Below are 19,713 nucleotides of genomic sequence, written 5' to 3' on the forward strand. Positions count from 1 at the left end.
GGGAGATTGCAGGAACATTGCAGGAGATTCAGGAACGAAAAGCTGAAAAAATGGCGACGCAAAACCTAAAGGAGAACGACCCCCCGTTGAGTTCTGGCGATACGGGGTACAATTATCCTCCGGCGTGTGAGTGTGCCACGGGCAAAGAGTGTCGTTTAAGAGCTATGCTGGACTCTATGTTTAAAGATTATTTTAGATGCCAAATGGTTGGCTTGATGCACAGGATCATCGACGCTGCGTGTGATATGAAAAAAGATTGTGCGCAGGACACCAAACGTGTGACAAATCTCAAAAATGAAATGGATGACGTAAGAGGCTTGACAAAGCCATGGCCTGATGTAACGCCCATGTTTTTTGACGGCAAAGAGCCGAACGGCATAATCCTCAGAAAAGTTTTGGATGTGTTGCGTGAATGTAGTGCCGGATTCGAAATCATTGAAATACTCGCTATATGGACATTCGTAACGGATCTCTGTGTGTCACTGGTGTCAAAAAATGCAAAAACTGACGTTGGTGAATTAGTTGAAAGTCTGGTCAACTATAGCCTGGAGCAAAACATGATAGCCTGCAGAGATTTTCTATTCTGGTTAGACCATCTGTAAATGTCGTTATTGTCGTTTTACTTCAATGTATGAAAGTATAATGTTGAAATAAAATTCTGGTAAAAAAATGTCTGAGCTCATAATATTTAGAATATTTCAGTATTTGTTTTCTAATTACCATATTCCCGAGGCGGCAATACAGTTGTATCATATCAAATGATACAACTATTTTGCCCAGAACAGAAGAAAGGACATTTTGTGGTGTTGTTCTTTGTTCTCATTACATTTTTTAATAAGATGATGTGTTCTGCCATGGATGACTAGACACTAGTCCGGCAGAGAGAAGGGCTTGAGTGGACACGCCCTGTGGTCACATTTTTATGTCTTCACCCTTTTCCCCGCTTCGCAACTGAGAGCTTTCCACCACCACGGCATCCGTTTCAGGCCAAACGGAGGAGTTTACTTAAACATGGATATGTCTCACCAGCAACCTCCGGCTTGTCACAATCCTGGCATGCGTCGGGAACAGGAACGCCTTGACACCTTTCAGAATTGGACTCTTGCACCAGTAAGTCCGGCCGAGCTTGCCAAAAGTGGTTTCTACTACCTTGGCCAGGGCGACAGGGTGGCTTGCTTCAGTTGTGGAGGCCAGCTTAGCAACTGGGAACCGGGAGATCGTGTAGTATCAGAGCACCAGAGGCATTACCCCAACTGCCCCTTCGTTCGAGGTGACCGTGCAGATAATGTACCTTTATCTAGCCTTTTCAATGTATCGGCAATGCAACGGTGTGAAGAAAGGTCGCTCACATTTGTCTACTGGCCCTCAAGAATAACTGGTCGACCAGACCAATTGGCTAAGGCTGGTTTTTACTATGTTGGTCGTAATGATGACGTGAAGTGCTTTTCTTGCGATGGTGGACTCAGATGTTGGGAGTCTGGTGATGATCCATGGGTAGAACATGCCAAGTGGTTTCCAAGATGTCAATACCTGCTGCAAGAAAAGGGCCAAGAGTTTGTTCATCAGATTCAAGCAAGATTTCCAAGACTATTTGAGCGGCTATTGACTCATGGAGACACGAGAGAATGTGTTGATCCAGCTGTGGGTCCTGGAGAAGACCGTTCAGAAGATGCGGTGGTGGAGTCTGCTTTAGAGATGGAATTTGAGTGTGGCCTGACGGCCCAGACAAATGAAGCTGCATCCCCGAGTCAAGATCTTTCAGACTTGCCTATGGAGGAACAGTTAAGAAGACTTCAAGAGGAGCGCACATGCAAAGTTTGCATGGATAAGGAAGTGAACATTGTCTTCATCCCCTGTGGTCACCTAGTTGTGTGCAAAGAATGTGCGCCTTCTGTGCGCAAGTGCCCCATATGTAGAGGATTGGTCAAAGACGCCGTCCGTACTTTCCTATCATAAAGTTTTCCTATCATTTGGATTTAACTTGATGAATAAACACAAAGGAGAAGTTTATTATTTTCACTCGATCCAGTAACAACATTTTTTGGATTTACAAACATTTAGAAAGTAGTTAGGATGCGCATGCTTTAAGTTAATGTTTTTTAAGAATAATTTTGCGCAGGCTTTAAGTTCATAGACCAACAAGATGTTATTTGAAATTAAAATGTGATATCATTACCGAATTCAGGGGTGTTTAATAGATTCAATAGCACCCACTGAGTTTTTCAAACAAAAGTGATGTTGTTGTATGCACAGATTTTGAGGGTCGCTTATAGAAAGAGTCTTTAAAAACATAGAACCAGAGATATAATTAAAATATTAAAACATACATTCTAGCGCTATTTACAGTATAATATAATAAATGTCTCTCGTATCAAATCAAGACTCAAATCAAGCCAATTCATGTGAATACCGTTGTGTATGAACAAATATGATATCCTGGGGAAAGTGTAAAGAAAAAACATTACAATCGCAACCGGCAATACGATAAGTGTTACGCTAGTGGTGTTAAACAATTTCAAAACAGGGTGTTTCAGAAGAAATGCAAACAAAATCTTTTAAACAAAGTCTTGTTTCAGAGTCGGTACGGTGAAAACTATGTGAACTTTGATGAGGCCGAGAACAATAGCCCTTTTATTTAACAATTATTTTCAATAATATTGAAAAACGGTTCAATAACAATGTTCAATATAAACAAGAATCCAATGTGTGAATCCTATGTTTCACTTATAATAGTTAGATGATTTATCTAACCATTGAAATTGACGTTATGTTAAAACATTTCGGCATTCTGCCGAATAAAACAATGGTGTCAAAGTGTGGACGGAATAAAAAAATGAATCAATTCACGTAAAAATACCACGTATCAACCGTAATTCATTAGCTTAACCGTGTAATAGTTAAACGAGTTATAGCGTAATAGGTAACAGAAAAACAGCCATACTCATCTTTTACGTCGATGTTTCGTAGGCATCGCAGAAAGATTTAGTCATTTTTTTTAGTCATATTTTTTGTTTTCTTTTTTTTATAAAACAAAAAAGAACCGGTTAAATGCCTATCGTGTAGAAGGACCTCTAATGTATAGGATACATTCCTAACATGTTTGACCACGCTCTATGTACTTTTTGCAAACTGTACAAAAAGAAACAAGATCTCAATGACAGACATTCAAAACGGATCACTATAGTGGCTTTTCTGTATTTGTTTTAAATGGCTCATGATGATGAAGAATTAGAATTTACTTTTGTGGAATTTTACCAGCAGGTTTTACCAAAGTCTGGAACTTTGTATCGCTAAGGTGTGACAAAATACAGCCAAAGATTTGAGCACAACTACTTAGATACATCGGAGAATATCTTACCATGTAGATTGTGAACATTCCATTATCTGTTTATTTGGGGTCAGATGTTAGTTAAAAGATAAAGGTATTAGTTAATAACAAAAACTTTAAATCACCATAATCAATAAAATAAAATTACAGTTTGAAAATGTTTATTTACAACGTTTTGCGTTGTGAGTGAGATGTTAGAGCAATGTTAGAGAAATCATCAACAACTAAACTAAACATAATCATGGTTTTTTTTTCTTAAAAATGTTTTTTCTTAAAAATTATCGTTTCATCGTATTCATATTTATCAGGTTGATGTTTAGAAATAAGCACATTTATAAAACAAAAAGAACCGGTTAATGGCCTTGTGTCAGAACACAACCGGTTATTCTAACTTTGAAAAGTGTCATACAGTATTTGATTTTTACACACGCAGTGTTTTCGCCAACGGACCTACCCCTGAAGTTCTGACTTCTGAAGGTCTCTCATGTGTAGATTGAAAAATGGTATTTAATTAGCTAAAATCATTGTCTTTATTCATAAATATGTCCTCATGGGTGTAAAATCAGATAATTTCTTATCTTTTATTTACATGGGGCGGGTAAGTCCAAGGAGGCTTCCGCCATCTTGAAACACTATAATACCAGAGAGGTACAAAAAGCACTAGCACGTTTCATCATCAACACTACTATAGTCAACAACCAAATTATGACTAAAAAACGTTTTAAGTATTACATTAAAAAGGCGTCATTGTAATTCTGAATTAAAAAGTTGAAGAAGGCCTCTCATGCGCAGATTCGCTCGGTTGAAAAATGGTATGTTGTCATTAAACATGAACTCTTTATCGCGATGCTCCCCAACAGATATTTTATTCTAATATTACTTATTCTAACCCTACCAGTCCACTAATACTCTACTAACACTAATGAGAGTTTACTTTACACACTCTGACTCTCACAAGCGAGTTAGTGGACATGCAGGTGCAACACTACTATAGTCAACAACCAAATTATGACTTTAAAACATTAAAAAGGCGTAATTGACAAAAAGTCGAAATGATGACTTAAAAAGTTGAAATTATGACACTGCGTCATAATTATGAGATGAAAAGTTGAAATGATGACGTACTAAATTGAAATTATGATAAAGTATTCCATAGTGAAATTTTCTGAATTCAATATAATTGTATTTGTGAAAATGATTCGGTACCGAATCTTCAAGAAACTGCTTGTTTCTGCAGTTCGTGTAGGCCTCTAAGACTAAAAATGATTATTGATGAACTTGAATAACTTGAATTTTGTTGGCAATGTAAAAAAAATTGTCTTCCCATACCGGGAGTCGAACCCGGGCAGCCTGGATGAAAACCAGGAATCCTAACCGCTAGACCATATGGCAGGCGTTGATACTGCCCCCGCCACATTTGAAAGGCTGCACTGCACGGTACAATATAATGCTGGATCATAGTTATGCCGAGCCACAGGAGAAGTTTTAACTAAATTCAAATTTAATTTATCGGTATGTAAATAAATATCGGGATAGCTTTTATCTAGGAATCTACTTTCTTCTCGACGGGTAAGTCAAAGGTACGGTCTATTGCTCGGTTGTGTAAATCATTATATAGAACGGTACGGTAGAACATGTACGGTAGAACATGTAACAAGTACATCATAACGGTAGAACATGTACAATTAAACTCGATGAAGCGCTATCGGAAGACACGTTGTCATAGATTCTTGGCACATTTACCAAAGTTGAAAAAAAAACGAGTAGATGGGAGAACCACAATGGGAGAAATCTTTAACAAAAACGCCTCCAAAATCGAGGAGGTCAAAGGGCATGCTTCCTGCTATAGCTCTCCCCAACGTCTGTTCATACGGCCACCATCAACAAATGTTTGAAACTTCTACATATATTTTGAGTAGATGGCCGGTGGTATATTCTCAGTAAAGGGTTTCACCCTAGTTCGGAAGATACGAGTAAAAATGATCTTATACGATGTGTCATTTTTACTTTGATTTTCCAAATGATACAACTTTGTCTAAATAAGAGCAATGTAAAGTCCTAGGATTTCTTAAAACATTGTGACAAACTTTGACAACATGTTTCATGTTGTATGGACAAAAGATCTAAGATCTCAAGTTTTTGGACAGACGCTGCTTAGAAATTAGTGTAAACTTTGGATGTAGTCTGGAATGCAGAGAGACTCCCCCCCGAGACTCATCTGGTCTGTCGCCCTATATCCTGAAGCTTCAGTTCACACTGTAGTTTTATCACTGAAGGGCCTGGGGCTGTTATAGGACAACTTAAACTATTTGCTTTTTTGGATCGTTTTTATCATTGCATAAAGAACTACTTTGCCTCTCTGGAAATAAGGTGTTTTTATTTAGCTAAAACTTTTGTTTACATTTTGAAAATGTAGTTTTCTGTGATGGTTCTGTTTAGATGTACGGGATAGCTATGGAAAGCCCCACCATAAAAGTTGAAACCCCCACATGGACAAAAAATGCTGTTTGAATCTTTTTCGTATAAATGAGATTTAAGACGACCAAGTACAGTTTTTGAACAGACATTGTTTAATAACAATTATACTTTAGGTCACCGTTAAGCAAAAAATAATAATTTATATCATACATAAGTACAGATAAATAGAAGATGAGTATGTATTGAAACTTTAAAGATTTAATTTAATCAATCTTTTAAAATATCTAATGCAAACTTTTTAAGGTTATGCTTTTAGATGAGAGAGAGAATATATTTTATATACTTATAAAGAACAGAATGTTTTTTAACTTTAGTTAGTGTGAGATACACTTCACAGTGTCACTGTTACCTCTGGAAATGAAAGGAGGGGATGTCAGAATGCAGCATAGACACGAGCGAGGGCCTCTGTTTGAGAGACTTTTTTATAAATTTTTTATACATTACATTTTATAAAGATATCATTTAAACTTTGAAATAAATTTAGCCCTAACACAATGTCTCATTCTGATCGCTGAATAAACCCTAGGAGTCAGAGACGCTGGTGTGAGAGAGAACCACTCTGTGATTTATGGCTCTCAACAGCTTCTTGAACACATAAGTTCAAGAATCGTAACTCTCTAAACATGCGAGATGAATTTTATTCTTTTTACAAGCATTTCACTAGATTTCTAGCAAGGTATTTATTTTATATTATTTTTGTGAAATTTAAAACATTATTATCACTTTCACCGTGCTCAGGAATGCGGAGGAGCAGAGTCAGGAAAAAACAGTCTTTTCTATTACAACTGCAATCTCATTCATAGAATGTATGGACATCTATATGTTATGAAACAAATATTTTTTTAAAAAGATATCATTTAAACTTTGAAATTAATTTACCCCCAACACAGCATTCACAATGTCTCATCCCATCACTGAATACATCCCTCTGAGTCAGAGACGCTGGTGTGAGAGAGAGAACCACTCTGTGATTTATGTCTTTAAGAGCTTCTTGAACTTGTAAGTTCAAGAGTTGTAACTCTAAACATGTCAGATGAATTTTATTTATTCATCTAAAATAATTGGTTTCAGTATGTTTTTATAACCATTTTATTTATACACTTTTGAGGAACAGTATGTTTTTCAACTTTTGTTAGTGTGATATTAGGAAACCCCTTCCTCACTTTCACCGTGCTCTAATATGGGAAGGAGAGGGTCAGAGCTCACATGTGAAGGGGCGCGCACAGACACACACACACACACACACACACACACACATGCACACATGCACACACAGAAACGCGCACGGCTCCTTTAATTTTTGACACACATACATTAGACGCGCTATGTTTTGAGAGTGTGAGGTCATTCAGGAATGACTAGATGAATTCAGTTGTGTAAAACAATTTTGAACCCATTCATACATTGCATTTTTGTGGACATCCATGGTAGGATATAATTTAACTCTCTCTAACATGTAAGATGATTTTTATTTTTAGTAAGATATATTGTATAAGCATTTCATTATATACTTTTAAAGGATAGAATGTTTTTCAACCTTAGTTTAATTGTTTTAGATTATATAAATGATAGAATATAAAGGATAGAATGTTTTATGTAATTTTTATCTAAAACTAAAACAATTGGTTTTAGTAAGCTTTTTAAATGCTTTTAAAGGTATGTTTTTCAACTTTAGTTTAATTTGCAAGATTTCATTTAAACACTTTTAAAGGATAGAATCTTTTTTCAACTTTAATTATTTTAGTAAGATATTATTGTATATTATTAACATTTATATACTTTTAAAAAGAACAGAATGTTTTACATATGAATGTGAAATAACTGAATGTGACATATATGAAATAACTGACCCCATTTATATATACTGTTCAGGAATGTGAAGGCAGGAGGGACCTGCGACTCCGTTTCATACATTGCATTTTTATGGACATCCGTGGTATACTTTACCTCTAACATGTAAGATGATTTTTATTTTTAGCAAGCTTTTTATTTTGTATTCTTTTATTCATCTAAAACTAAAATAATTGGATCAATAAGATATTTATATTATACTTTTAAAGGCATGTTTTCAACTTGTTAGTCTGATATAGACTTCACCGTGTTTCAGATGTCAGAGCTCACAGGAATAGGGGCGCGCGCATAGACACACACACACACACACACACACACACACACACACACACACACACACACACGTGTGTTTTACTTTTTGACACACATACATTAGAAGCGCGCTCCTTATGTTTTGAGAGTGTGAGGTCATTCAGGAATGACTATGTGAATTCAGTTGTGTAAAACAATTTTGAATCCATTCATACATTGCATTTTTTTGTGGACATCAATGGTATACTTCAACTTTCTAAAATAAGGTAAGATGATTTTATTCATCTAAAACTATTGGTTTTAGTAAGCTTTTATATTATAGACTTAAAAACAACTTTTAGCATGATAATTAATATAGAAATTATATAAAGGATAGGATGTTTTACATAGGAATGTGAAATAACTAAATGTTTTTTCAACCTTAAATTGATTTAGATTATACACTTTTAAAGAGCAGAATGTTTATGTATTTTTTATCTAAAATAATTGGTTTTAGTAAGCTTTTCAAGGTATGTTTTTCAACTTTAGGTTAATTATTTTTGTGGACATCAATGGTATGGACATACTTTTCAACTCTCTAAAATAATTGGTTTCAATGTATGTTTTAGATTATATAATTTATATCATATAAATTATATAAAGGATAGAATGTGTTTGTGTGACTTCTCACTTTCACTGCGGTGGGGGCGCAGGCACAATCACCACGCACACATATAACTGGGACAAAGTTCAAACAAAAACATCTGTTCTGTTAATATAGGACAAAACTATCCGTCAAAATTATGATTTAGTCCTACATAGGTCATAGTTCAAAACTAACTGTCATACAACATGATCGATAGGCTAGCAGGGTCAATAGGTTAATCCCATGACCGCATTCCGAAAGTTCAACCCATCAATCATAAAAGGTCACCGGAAGTTCAACCTGCCAAAAGGTCAAAGGTCAAAGTCGTAAATCATTTTGACACAAGGTGCCCTATAAGAACTACTCATCTTCATTGGATCTTTTCTCTCTGGACCTTTTCTTTGCCTCTCTCCAATACTTTCTCCAATTCCTCTTTGCCCTGTCTCCCATCTCGTCTATTTGTATTACTTTTTTGTCTTTAACTCTCTTCTTCCACCTTTGTCTTTCCTTCTCTTGCATAGCATGCTTGCTCTCTTGGTCACTGTTTAATTTTTCTCTTCTCTTTTGTTGGTACTCTCTATTTCTTCTCCTTTGCTCCTCAACTGACAATTTCTGTCCAGCCATGCTTTCCTACAATACAAATTGAAATAAAGAAAAATGTACTTGAATAAGACTATTGAATTAGATTTTTGACTGATGGATGAATGGATGGATATAAAATCCTCAAGGTGCAGTATACTCTGTCTCTACATAAACAAATAAATAAATATATATATAAATATATATATATATATATATATATATATATATATATATATATATATATATATATATATATATATATATATATATATATATATATATATATATTAAAGTGCTGGCAAAGTTACACGTTACACAATAATAAGCAGACCTCTGCCTGCCCATTCTCTACAAGTCAGATGTTTATGCCCTATTGCTTAATAACAAATAGCTTCGTCACAAAACATACTTAAAAATGTTATTTATTTCAAATAAAATATTATTATTTGAATTAAGGGGTTTGATTAATTACATTAAGATTGTGATTCCATAATTTTATTATACTGTTCTTTAGTCAAGGCTAGACAACCAATTAATATGTATACCCACAAAACATAGCTAGCATTCTGTAATTTATTTAAATGTCTAAACTGTTAATAAGAAAAATAGTAATATACACAAATAAGCGTTATTTTATGGATCTTTTAATAAATAAAAGTGTAAAAAATAATGACAATTATAATTGCATTACGAATTGCTGTGAATATGGTAAGGCAGTATCAGTGCAGTATAAGCTCAGTATAAGCTCATAGCACAATAATCGGATAACGTTAGCTCTATGCTATGCTATTATCTAAGCTAACTAAAAAACACACTACCAATGAGAAATGTTTAATTTCACAATCTATAGCTTCGGTTAAATACTAGTATATGAAACGTATAATTTAAAATACATTAAATACATTAATGACTCGTTATAACGTAGTACAAACGTCTTCTATAATAAAATGATTTTGTATGATTTGTAACCAGGCACTAAAGCGATTACCCATAAAACGGGCTTTGAGCCAATCGGATTGCTTGGGTCCTACGCCCGGACCCAATACACCGAAGTAACCATATTATTCATCACACCGGCCCTACCGTAACGGTACACGTCAGGGAGGATGGATGGGAGGAAGAGGACAGGAGGTATGGAAGCTTTGTTTCCGCCACAGAATAAAACATTTTAAAAGATAATTGCGACTTTTTATCTCACAATTGCGAGTTTACATCTCGCAATTCTGACTTTATTTCTCAGAATTGCGAGATATAAAGTCAAAATTGCGTGAAAAAGTCGCAATTGCGTGTTATAAGTCAGAATTGCGAGATATTAAGTCGCAATTGTGTGTTATAAAGTCAGAATTGTGAGATATAAAGTCAGAATTGTGTGAAATAAAGTCGCAATTGCTTCTTATAAATTCAGAATTGCAAGATATAAAGTCAGAACTGCGTGAAATAAAGTTGCAGTTGCTTACAAAGTCAGAACTGCAAGATATAGTCAGAATTGTGTGATATAAAGTCGCAATTGTGTGTTATAAAGTCAGAATTGCGAGATATAAAGTCAGAATTGTGTGAAATAAAGTCGCAATTGCTTCTTATAAAGTCAGAATTGCAAGATATATAGTCAGAATTGTGTGATATAAAGTCGCAATTGCTTATAAAGTCAGAACTGCAAGATATATAGTCAGAATTGTGTGATATAAAGTCGCAATTGTGTGTTATAAAGTCAGAATTGCGAGATATAAAGTCAGAATTGTGTGAAATAAAGTCGCAATTGCTTCTTATAAAGTCAGAATTGCAAGATATAAAGTCAGAACTGCGTGAAATAAAGTTGGAGTTGCTTATAAAGTCAGAACTGCAAGATATCGATTCAGAATTGTGATATAAAGTCGTGTTATAAAGTCAGAATTGCGAAATATAAAGTCAGAATTGTGTGAAATAAAGTCGCAATTGCTTCTTATAAAGTCTAAGTGAATTATTATTTAACCTTTACATTATTTGTTAACCCATGGTATTAATGCAAACTACACAATAGTAAGAGCTGAACTGTTGCTTCATTTATCCAATTTAGAAAAAGTGCTAATTTGGAATTCCACCATGGAAAAAGTGGGCCGGTCTTGGGCCTGAAACTCCCGGGCTGAAAAGTGGCCCCACTCCGGCCCTGGCTTACGAAGATGTTCAACTAATAAAGATCTTCATCGCTGGCAAACATATGATGCATTTGAAGATTTGCTCTCACTTGACTGTACTGTAGGTCCACTGCCACTTCATCTAACGCTCTTGATGTGCTTAAATCTTCCTGTTATGACTCCGAGTCCAGTGTGAATTGAAATCGCTTCAGACGATTCAGTGCAAGCGGGGAACTGAACAGAATCAGGAACTGAATCATTCAAACTGATTCGCGAACCGACTTAAACAGATCTGCCAACTTGTTTGATGAAGTCTTTGAACAGAATCGACTCAAAAGAGTGATTCATTTGTGAATTGAGCATCGCTCAAGTCCAGAAAAAAAGATACAGCGCGCTTGGAATAAACTAAGCATTTAACAACACATATTGCATTAAAATAAAGTAACGAGAGGAACGTCGCCCAATGTAACGAAGTAAAAGTACAGTTTTTTCATTAAAAATGTACTCGAGTTAAAGTAAAAAGTACCCACATTCAAATCTACTCTTAAAAGTAATTTTTTTCTAAAAAAGTACTCAAGTAAATGTAACGAAGTAAATGTACTACGTTACTACCCACCTCTGACAAAAAGTGAAAGTCTCCCCTACAGCTAATCCAATCAACCTAACGATTCAACGTCTGGGCTCCGGAAGGTGAGAATCTCAGTGATCTGACTCATTTAAAACACAATAGAGAAAACAGGACTGGCCGGAGTCTCTTGCTAGAAACTGACCCTACTTAAAATCAAAGTCTTAACTTTTAATGTTGAAAACTAAATTAAACATTTAATAAGTTTGTAATACAACAGCGTCCACGGCGAGGAACGAGAACAGAGTGAACGTTTTTTAGTTCATTCCTACTTCCATAGGAATTCATTGAAAACGCTCGCTCTGCTCCCCACCATTATCAATGTCAGTGCAGACGAACATATTTTACTTTTGTTTTTAAGTTAGCGATTCAAAAGCCCCCAGCGGTGTCACACGTTGATTAACCATTGGTCAAATATTCGCACTGTCACATACCTAGTATATTTTTATATAGATACAATAGGCCTACCTGATTTTGAACACAAGAGGGCAGTATAGCCCTATGTATGACTTGATTATAATGTTTTTTTACTATTACTGTTTTTAAACTTATAAATAATTCTTAAATTGAAAAAAAAGGAATAAAATGGGTTTAGTTGTGATATTTGTATACTTTTATATATAAATAAATGGTGTATAATTACATTTTTAGAGGATATGAGGCTTTTAGTGTTTCCTTTTTGGACATTAATCCCTCACTATAGCAGAACCGTTTGAGATATTTAATATCTGTTCACAATTTAGCATCTTTAATGTATTTTCATCATGTTGAAAAAGTAAAATAAAAAAAATAAAAATAAAATAAACCACTTAGGAGGAGTAGCTAAAAACTCAGAGTCTGATATATCCAAAAAATCCACATTCAAACCAAAATATCTGACTTCCTGTTGGTCGGAGCTAATGACTGTTAATTAGAAAGTTGTCCAGCTCGATGAGCCCAATATACATACTGATTTTTGTAACTGTAGGTAAAACTAACCCCTGTAGTTGACTGTAAATTAGAAAGTTGTCCGGCTTGATGATAACAATATACGTACCAAGTTTTGTGACTCTAGGTAAAACTAAGCCCCCATAGTTTGGTGGCCTAGAAAAGGTGGCGCTACTGAGCCCCTCACCACGCCCATTTCTGAAACTTTGCACATGTCTACTGAACAATAAATGTGATGTGTCTGTCGAGTTTCACGCAATTTCAAGTACGATAAGAGTCTCAAAAGCATCTGAAAAGAATATTAAAGTTTGATCCCTTGCCACGGCAACAGTATCTAAGATATCAAGAATCCTTTCACAGGTCTACATCTGCCGTGTATTTACATTATACACATAAAGTTTGAAGGAAATCGGGTAAAAATAAAAGAGTGATTTCAAAGCATTTTGAAAGTGACACACTTCCTGCTGCAAGTTGGTGGCGCTATAACTTTGACTCACAATAGTTACATCCATGTGATCGGCCTCATACAACGAACACACTGCTGAAGTTTCAGCAAGATCAGTTAATGTATGCTGAAGTTATAGCACACTTCCTGTGTCCCTATTCGCCTTAAATTCGTTTCCTCGCCACGGCCAAACCGTTCGAGATATCAAAAATCCGTCCGCAATTTAGCATCCTCCATGTCTTGACTTTACGCTGTCCGAGTTTGGTGGCGATTGGATGAATTCCCTAGGAGGAGTATTTCAAATTCCACAGCATGCGCTTCCAAACAACCCATAATAGCCGACTTCCTGTTGGGCTGGCGTAAAACTTAGAGCACGAAAGTTGTTCGGCCTGATGAGATCTATATGTGTACCGAGTTTCATATTATTACATGCAAGTGTGTTTGATTTATGGACAAGTGTTCGGATCCTGTTCAAGGGGGCGCTGTCGAGCCCCCCTGCCACGCCTGGGTACCAGCTTCAGCCCGGCCCTGATGGCCGTGGGTTCTGATCTGTGTGCAAAGCAGAGCATGTGAGTGGAGTGGAGAGGGAGCAAGCGGGGAGCGGGAGCGGGCGGATCTTGGACAGAGCGCAGCGCGGCATTTTTAAAAGGACAGAGCGTCGCCTTATTTCCCGCTCCAATTTCGCTCCGCTCACACCACGAGTCTGAAGCATGCTCAGTCAAACCTAAACCAGGATCCATCTGTCTTGCACAGTCATCAACAGTAGACTATTTTCAGTCAAAACTCGGCTCAGTAATGGAGTTCAAAAAGTAGGCTACTTCAAAAAGGAAAATGAGAAGTCATACAGGTCAGGTGTACTATTAATATAACTAACTAACAATGATAATGTGGTACAAGAAAACGAATGTGGAGACATCGTTTCAGTCAGCAAAGATTCATTTTGGAATCTCAAAAGACACATCTCTCGAAAACATGAACCTGAGCTACGCGAACACGCTGGGAAGAAAACAAAAGGTTAACAAATTGAATACGGTAACTTGTAGCAAAGTGCAAATTAGCCTAAATATAGCATAATATTCAAACAAATTTGTTTTTTTCATTCAAGTAGACCTAATGGTTCGTTTTATTTAGCCGAATTTGTGTTGTCCGTAATAATATTTATATTATTAGGCTCATGTATTTGTTTAATTTTACAGCAGTTTGTGTGTATGGAAGCCAATTAAAATTTTAATCGTGCACATTGCGCAAAAGTTCACTTATCAAAATTCTGGCCTTATAGTTAATTTACTTTAAAAAAATGTATGTATATTTTTGTTTATATAATTTTTATTTATATTATTAGGCCCATTTATTCGTTTCATTTTACAGGACTTTTTGTGTAGGCTATATTCCTTCTTACATAGGCCTGTAATTTGAAATAAAACATTTCTATTTGAAAGATGATGTTGTTACTCATTAGTTCTTTAGGAGGTAAGGCTGTGGTCTATGCTAAAAGTGATATACAAGTCGATTTGTTTCCTTTTTTGGAGTGAGCGGGGGGCGATTTGAGTGGAGCGCGAAGCAAACTTCGTTGAGCGCTGAGCGATAATGAGCGGAGTGGCCTGATGTAGTTTTGAGCGGGGGAGCGGAGGGGTGAACATGTTCCGTGAGCGATGAGTGGAGATTGTCACCGCTCCACTCCGCTCACATGCTCTGGCGCAAAGTATATATAGATATATATAGATAAATATATAAATATAGCTGCGAGCAGGAATGACGGGCCCAAGCCGGTGGCACCGCCACCCTAGTGCCTTTAGTTACCACAGTCTTGGGCCCGTCATCGCTGCTCGCAGCTATATATATATATATATGGGCTTGGGCCCTAATAATACCAATACAAAAAAAAATATATATAATATAAAGTAAAAACATAAAATATAGTGTCCCATGTGAGTGTCTGCACTGCTTAGCAGTTATTCCTCCACATATAAACAAAGGCAGCGATGTACGCAATTTAAACAGTGTAAATACAAATTTTTGTTGCTATTTACACAAAGTGAAATAGTGGCAGATATTATTTGCACCTCAATGTATTTTAGTATATTATAAAAAAAAAAAAAAAATATATATATATATATATATATATATATATATATATATTTAAAGGTACAATATGTAACTTTTTTGCTTTAAAAATAGCAAAAATCACTATATCTATGTTATATATTTTTTTTTTTTAGTTGTGTACTTACATTATCCCGACTGTTTCCAACAACTTTCAAACCAGGAGAAATTTGTAATTTCATTCGAAGACACATCACATTTCTTTATTTCCGTTTTGTCGCCGTCAATGGCGTCATATCCGCGTTCTGCCTGGTTTCCGCTCGTACTGCCATAGCAACCAGAGCTATGAACCAGAGCCCTCTGATAGTAACCAAGGCAACAGACGTGGACAACTGTGTAGTTCGAAATGTCTATCTGCACGCTGTTGTTGTTTCGTTCAAACATTATGGTCCATGGCAAGCAGACTTTGGATAAAAAAAGGAGAACTAAAACGAGAATCAATATCAGCGCGGTGTTTTCGAGATGCCGAGAGCTCCCATAGACAGTATATAAACGAGAGCTCCACGTCCGAGACTTCGACCGCTCCTACATGTACTTTATTAAACAGGTGAACACATTTACATAAAACTAATCAATGTTATATAGTTCAACAATGATAAAATGTTAGAATATGATCTGTATGTTATTCTAATGTTGATCTAGCTTACTGCTAGTCTCATACAGACAAACTAACGCATAGAATAACAAATTTCAACACATTCAAATGCAGTTTAGTGTGATAGTGTAATGTTAGACCAAGTGAAAAAGCGCTGCGTTACCTCACAAGTTTAATTTGTCTAATAAACTGAACTGTGAGTAGTAATTCTGCACTCGCGTGTAGTTCGGTAGAATGAAATGTCCATATTCCTTTTATATCCGCGGGACTCGCGTCGCGTGTGGAGCTGATCGCTGTCTCTTAGCAATCCCGACCTGCTTCATATCACAGTCATGATAAAAACATTGATGTATTTACTCATCCATAAACATTATTAGATCGGTCGGCTTGACGTTGACGACAAGATCCATAATTCTTAGCAAATGTTGCGTCATCAAACTACGCCTTTGTTATTGTAAGAGGTTAGCGACCCCTAGTGGCGAAAAAAATTACATACTGTACGTTTAACTTGTCCCTGTCCACAAAAGCCCTCCCCTACCCCTAACTCTACCCGTTAATCACGTTACACCCACTATTCTATACCCATTAGGCATTTTATTTCCACTTTTGGAATATTTTCTTAATTTTTATTTAAAATAAACTCCTCTCCGAGCTGATATGTGATGGGAAAAGAAAAAAAGTTGGATTTGAACTTGGGTTGGTCGCGTCAAAAGCTAACGCCACCCGCCTAACTCTCCAGAACACTGATCCAGTTATCAGTTTCTTTTGTATTTTTGTCTGGCTCAATCAGACAATTGGTGGGCAGAGTTAGTGTGAATAAATAAACATAAACCATCAGCACATCTTTACTCACAGTGACAATAAACAAGCGCCTCATTTGTCTGCGGCAGACATGCCTCTCACTGGTTCGGTCTCTCGCATCTATGGGCAGAAAAAAAAAAGGGAAAAATTTCAGACTTGTCAATATTGGATATTTAATTATGCATGCTTCATTCCATTTTTACTTTTATACCTTTGCTGTCATCTACCGCTCACTTGAAGTTAATCTTTACAACAATTATAATTTAATAAGACTGTTAAATGTAATCTTTACCAAACCTCAAAATGAAAAATACATTTTCATACTGATACTGTACATTATAATGCTGCCCAGATTAACGTGTAGCATTTCAACTGAATGATTCTAGTCAAGTGTTTTAATTTGTTTAGGCACAAACTGTATAAATTCCAATATTCACCTCTTATCATAAGGTTTATCCAGATACTGTAAAATAAAATGGACTTTCAAGGACTTTTCAAGCACTACTTTTTTTGGTTTTCAAGGGTCTTTTTTAGGTCTACAATCAGAGATCACTTATCAAACAACATCTTTATTATCTTTCAAATTCTAAAAAAGGTAAATAGATAGATAAAAATAAACTAATAAAACAAAATGGTACAAATAAAGTGCAGCGCATGCAATGACTTTGGTAACCTTAACCACTGAAAGGATACTATGGCAAAGATATCGCTTTCCTTATTCAAACTGATTTTTTTCTCCCATTAATATATGATTGACCTGAAGAATGAATGTTGTATCATATGCATGGATATTTATATGAGCAATATCACACTCATAGCCATGCAAGGACTCTATATCTATATCAGACAGTTTGTAGCGTTAATTTAGTGTGAAAAGATAAACACTAATTTTACATATAAAGTATTTTAATAATTCAAGCATTTTCCAATTACCTTTTCATAAAAACGGCTTTTTTCAAGGGTTTTCCAGGACTTAAATTTCAAAAAGTCAAATTCAAGTACTTCAAGTACTTTAAGCACCTTGTACGAACAACCCCATATCAATTAGTCTGGACTTGAAAAGAATTTTCTGCTTATTGGTCTCAGCCAGAACTTTAATATCAGTGTATCCATAAATTAAATACAGATTAAATAATTCCTCTGACCAAGGTCATTCAGCACTGGATCTTTACTGCATTCAGTGTTTATTTAAGTGTTATTTATATACTATTAATATTATGAATTAGAAATCTTTATCTTTTCACTTTTGTCGCGTGCTTTTGTCATTTTTCTTCGTTTTTTTTTTCTTCTTCTATTTAGCCTTCATTTATTTGTTTTAGTGGTTTTAATACTTAATACTTAGAGCTTAACGGAAATAAGTTACGTTTTTCATCTGATATTGAAATAAAGGTGAAATAAAATATAAATATTATTTTTTTGCAATGGTTTTAATTAACAATAAGACTGTACTGCATCTTATTTGAAAACCTGTGAATGTTATAAATGATTGTGTTAAACATTGTCTGCACTCTGTTGTTGAACTCACGATATCAAGCTCTTTCTGCGTCTCCTCCTCCATGCGGCGGACGTCCTCCATGGTCAGATTGATCCACTGGTCTATCCAGCAGAAGAGCTGCCTGTGAAAGTTGGTGAACAGACGCTTCTCTTGCTGAAGTCAAACCAAACAAACATTAAAGGGGGGGTACAATGGTGTTTCATGTATTCAGAGTTGTTTACACTGTTAAAGAGATGGATTATCATGCTAAAAATGGGCAAAGTTTAAAAAAAATATTTTGGACGAATAACGGAGAATTTCTGTGCCGAAAATCTTACTTCCGGGTTGGTGCAAGTTTCGGCTGTTTTTTTTTTCGATCGTGGATCTAATGACGTAGATCAGAGTGGAACTCCTTATATGAGCATTTCTCTCGGAAAAGCTCGCCCGCGCACACTTCGCCCAGAGAAGAACGAGACCGCGCACATCAACGCGCTACAACAGGAAATCATCGGCGCCCGCGCTGCATAGGATTTGTTCAAGAATGTCTCCAAAAAAGTGTGTATTTGGATGTGAGGGAAAGCTTACCGTGTTCAGCTTTCCAAAGAACCCAGTGTTACAGGAACAGTGGATGCAGTTTGTTTTTCCGGGGCAGCAACGGAGTGTAGTAAGTGCGGTTGTGTGTTCTGGCCATTTCAGTGACGAATGTTTTATTAACAAGGCCTCGACGCTGGATTTGCAAATCGTTTGCTATTAAAACGTGGAGCGGTCCCAGTGATAAAAGACCCCAGTCATGTAAGTACAACTGGATCAGATTTCTGTCTTTTGCTGGAAATCAAGCACTACCGCTTGACTCTATAGCTCCGCCTCCAGGACCTCGGCTTTTCCCGGAGAGAATCGGAAAGCTGTTTTTTCTTTTAAAATTATAATAAAACTAAACACTTTTTGGAGATATTAAGGATGCACTACTACTCTATAGGTACTCAAGATTAACATGAGATTAGGTGAAACTGTGCATGTTATGTACCCTTTAAAGTTTCATGAGTCACGGCATTAGCACTAGGCCGACACACAAACATCAAGCCCTCGAATAAAATGAACAAACACTAACTGTTTATCTTTCTAAACTGCACCTCCACGATGGACATTTTGTTGAGTCAAACTGAACACAGCATGAGGTGTTTTAAAGTTTAATACCCTGTGGATGAAACTCTCCACTTTATTCTGAATAAAATTCCACTTGAACTTGACAGTGACTAGTTTACATATGAGGACAGTCCGTCTTCTGAGGAAGTTCTTTCTGCAACACACAGGAACAAAGTTGATCAACTGCAATACTCTACAAAAACGCATGAGCTATATCTAGAAACAATTTAAGAAAGAATACAGACCTTCCAGTCAGGTCCTAATGGCCCTCTACCAGTCTTCTGAGATTTAAATGTGGCAGGATCCTCGTCTGGTTTGTAGTCCTGTGAAGACGTTTAAACCGTCAGCAAGTCTCAAAGTTTGATCATGCATT

At 36.0% G+C, this 19,713-nt stretch overlaps 1 protein-coding gene across 1 annotated transcript; it reads left to right on the plus strand.

Moving 5' to 3' along the window:
- Positions 1 to 1,011: 1,011 nt before the first annotated feature.
- Positions 1,012 to 1,956, plus strand: LOC308684629 (putative inhibitor of apoptosis; the record flags this gene model as incomplete). The annotated part of the gene is made up of 1 exon (XM_081355892.1): positions 1,012 to 1,956. The coding sequence occupies one exon, from the start codon at positions 1,012 to 1,014 to the stop codon at positions 1,954 to 1,956; it is 945 nt and encodes a 314-aa protein (XP_081212018.1).
- Between the last annotated feature and the right edge of the window lie 17,757 nt (positions 1,957 to 19,713).

Source organism: Scardinius erythrophthalmus, assembly GCF_964197995.2.
Source record: "Scardinius erythrophthalmus genome assembly, chromosome: 24".
NCBI lineage: Eukaryota > Metazoa > Chordata > Actinopteri > Cypriniformes > Leuciscidae > Scardinius > Scardinius erythrophthalmus.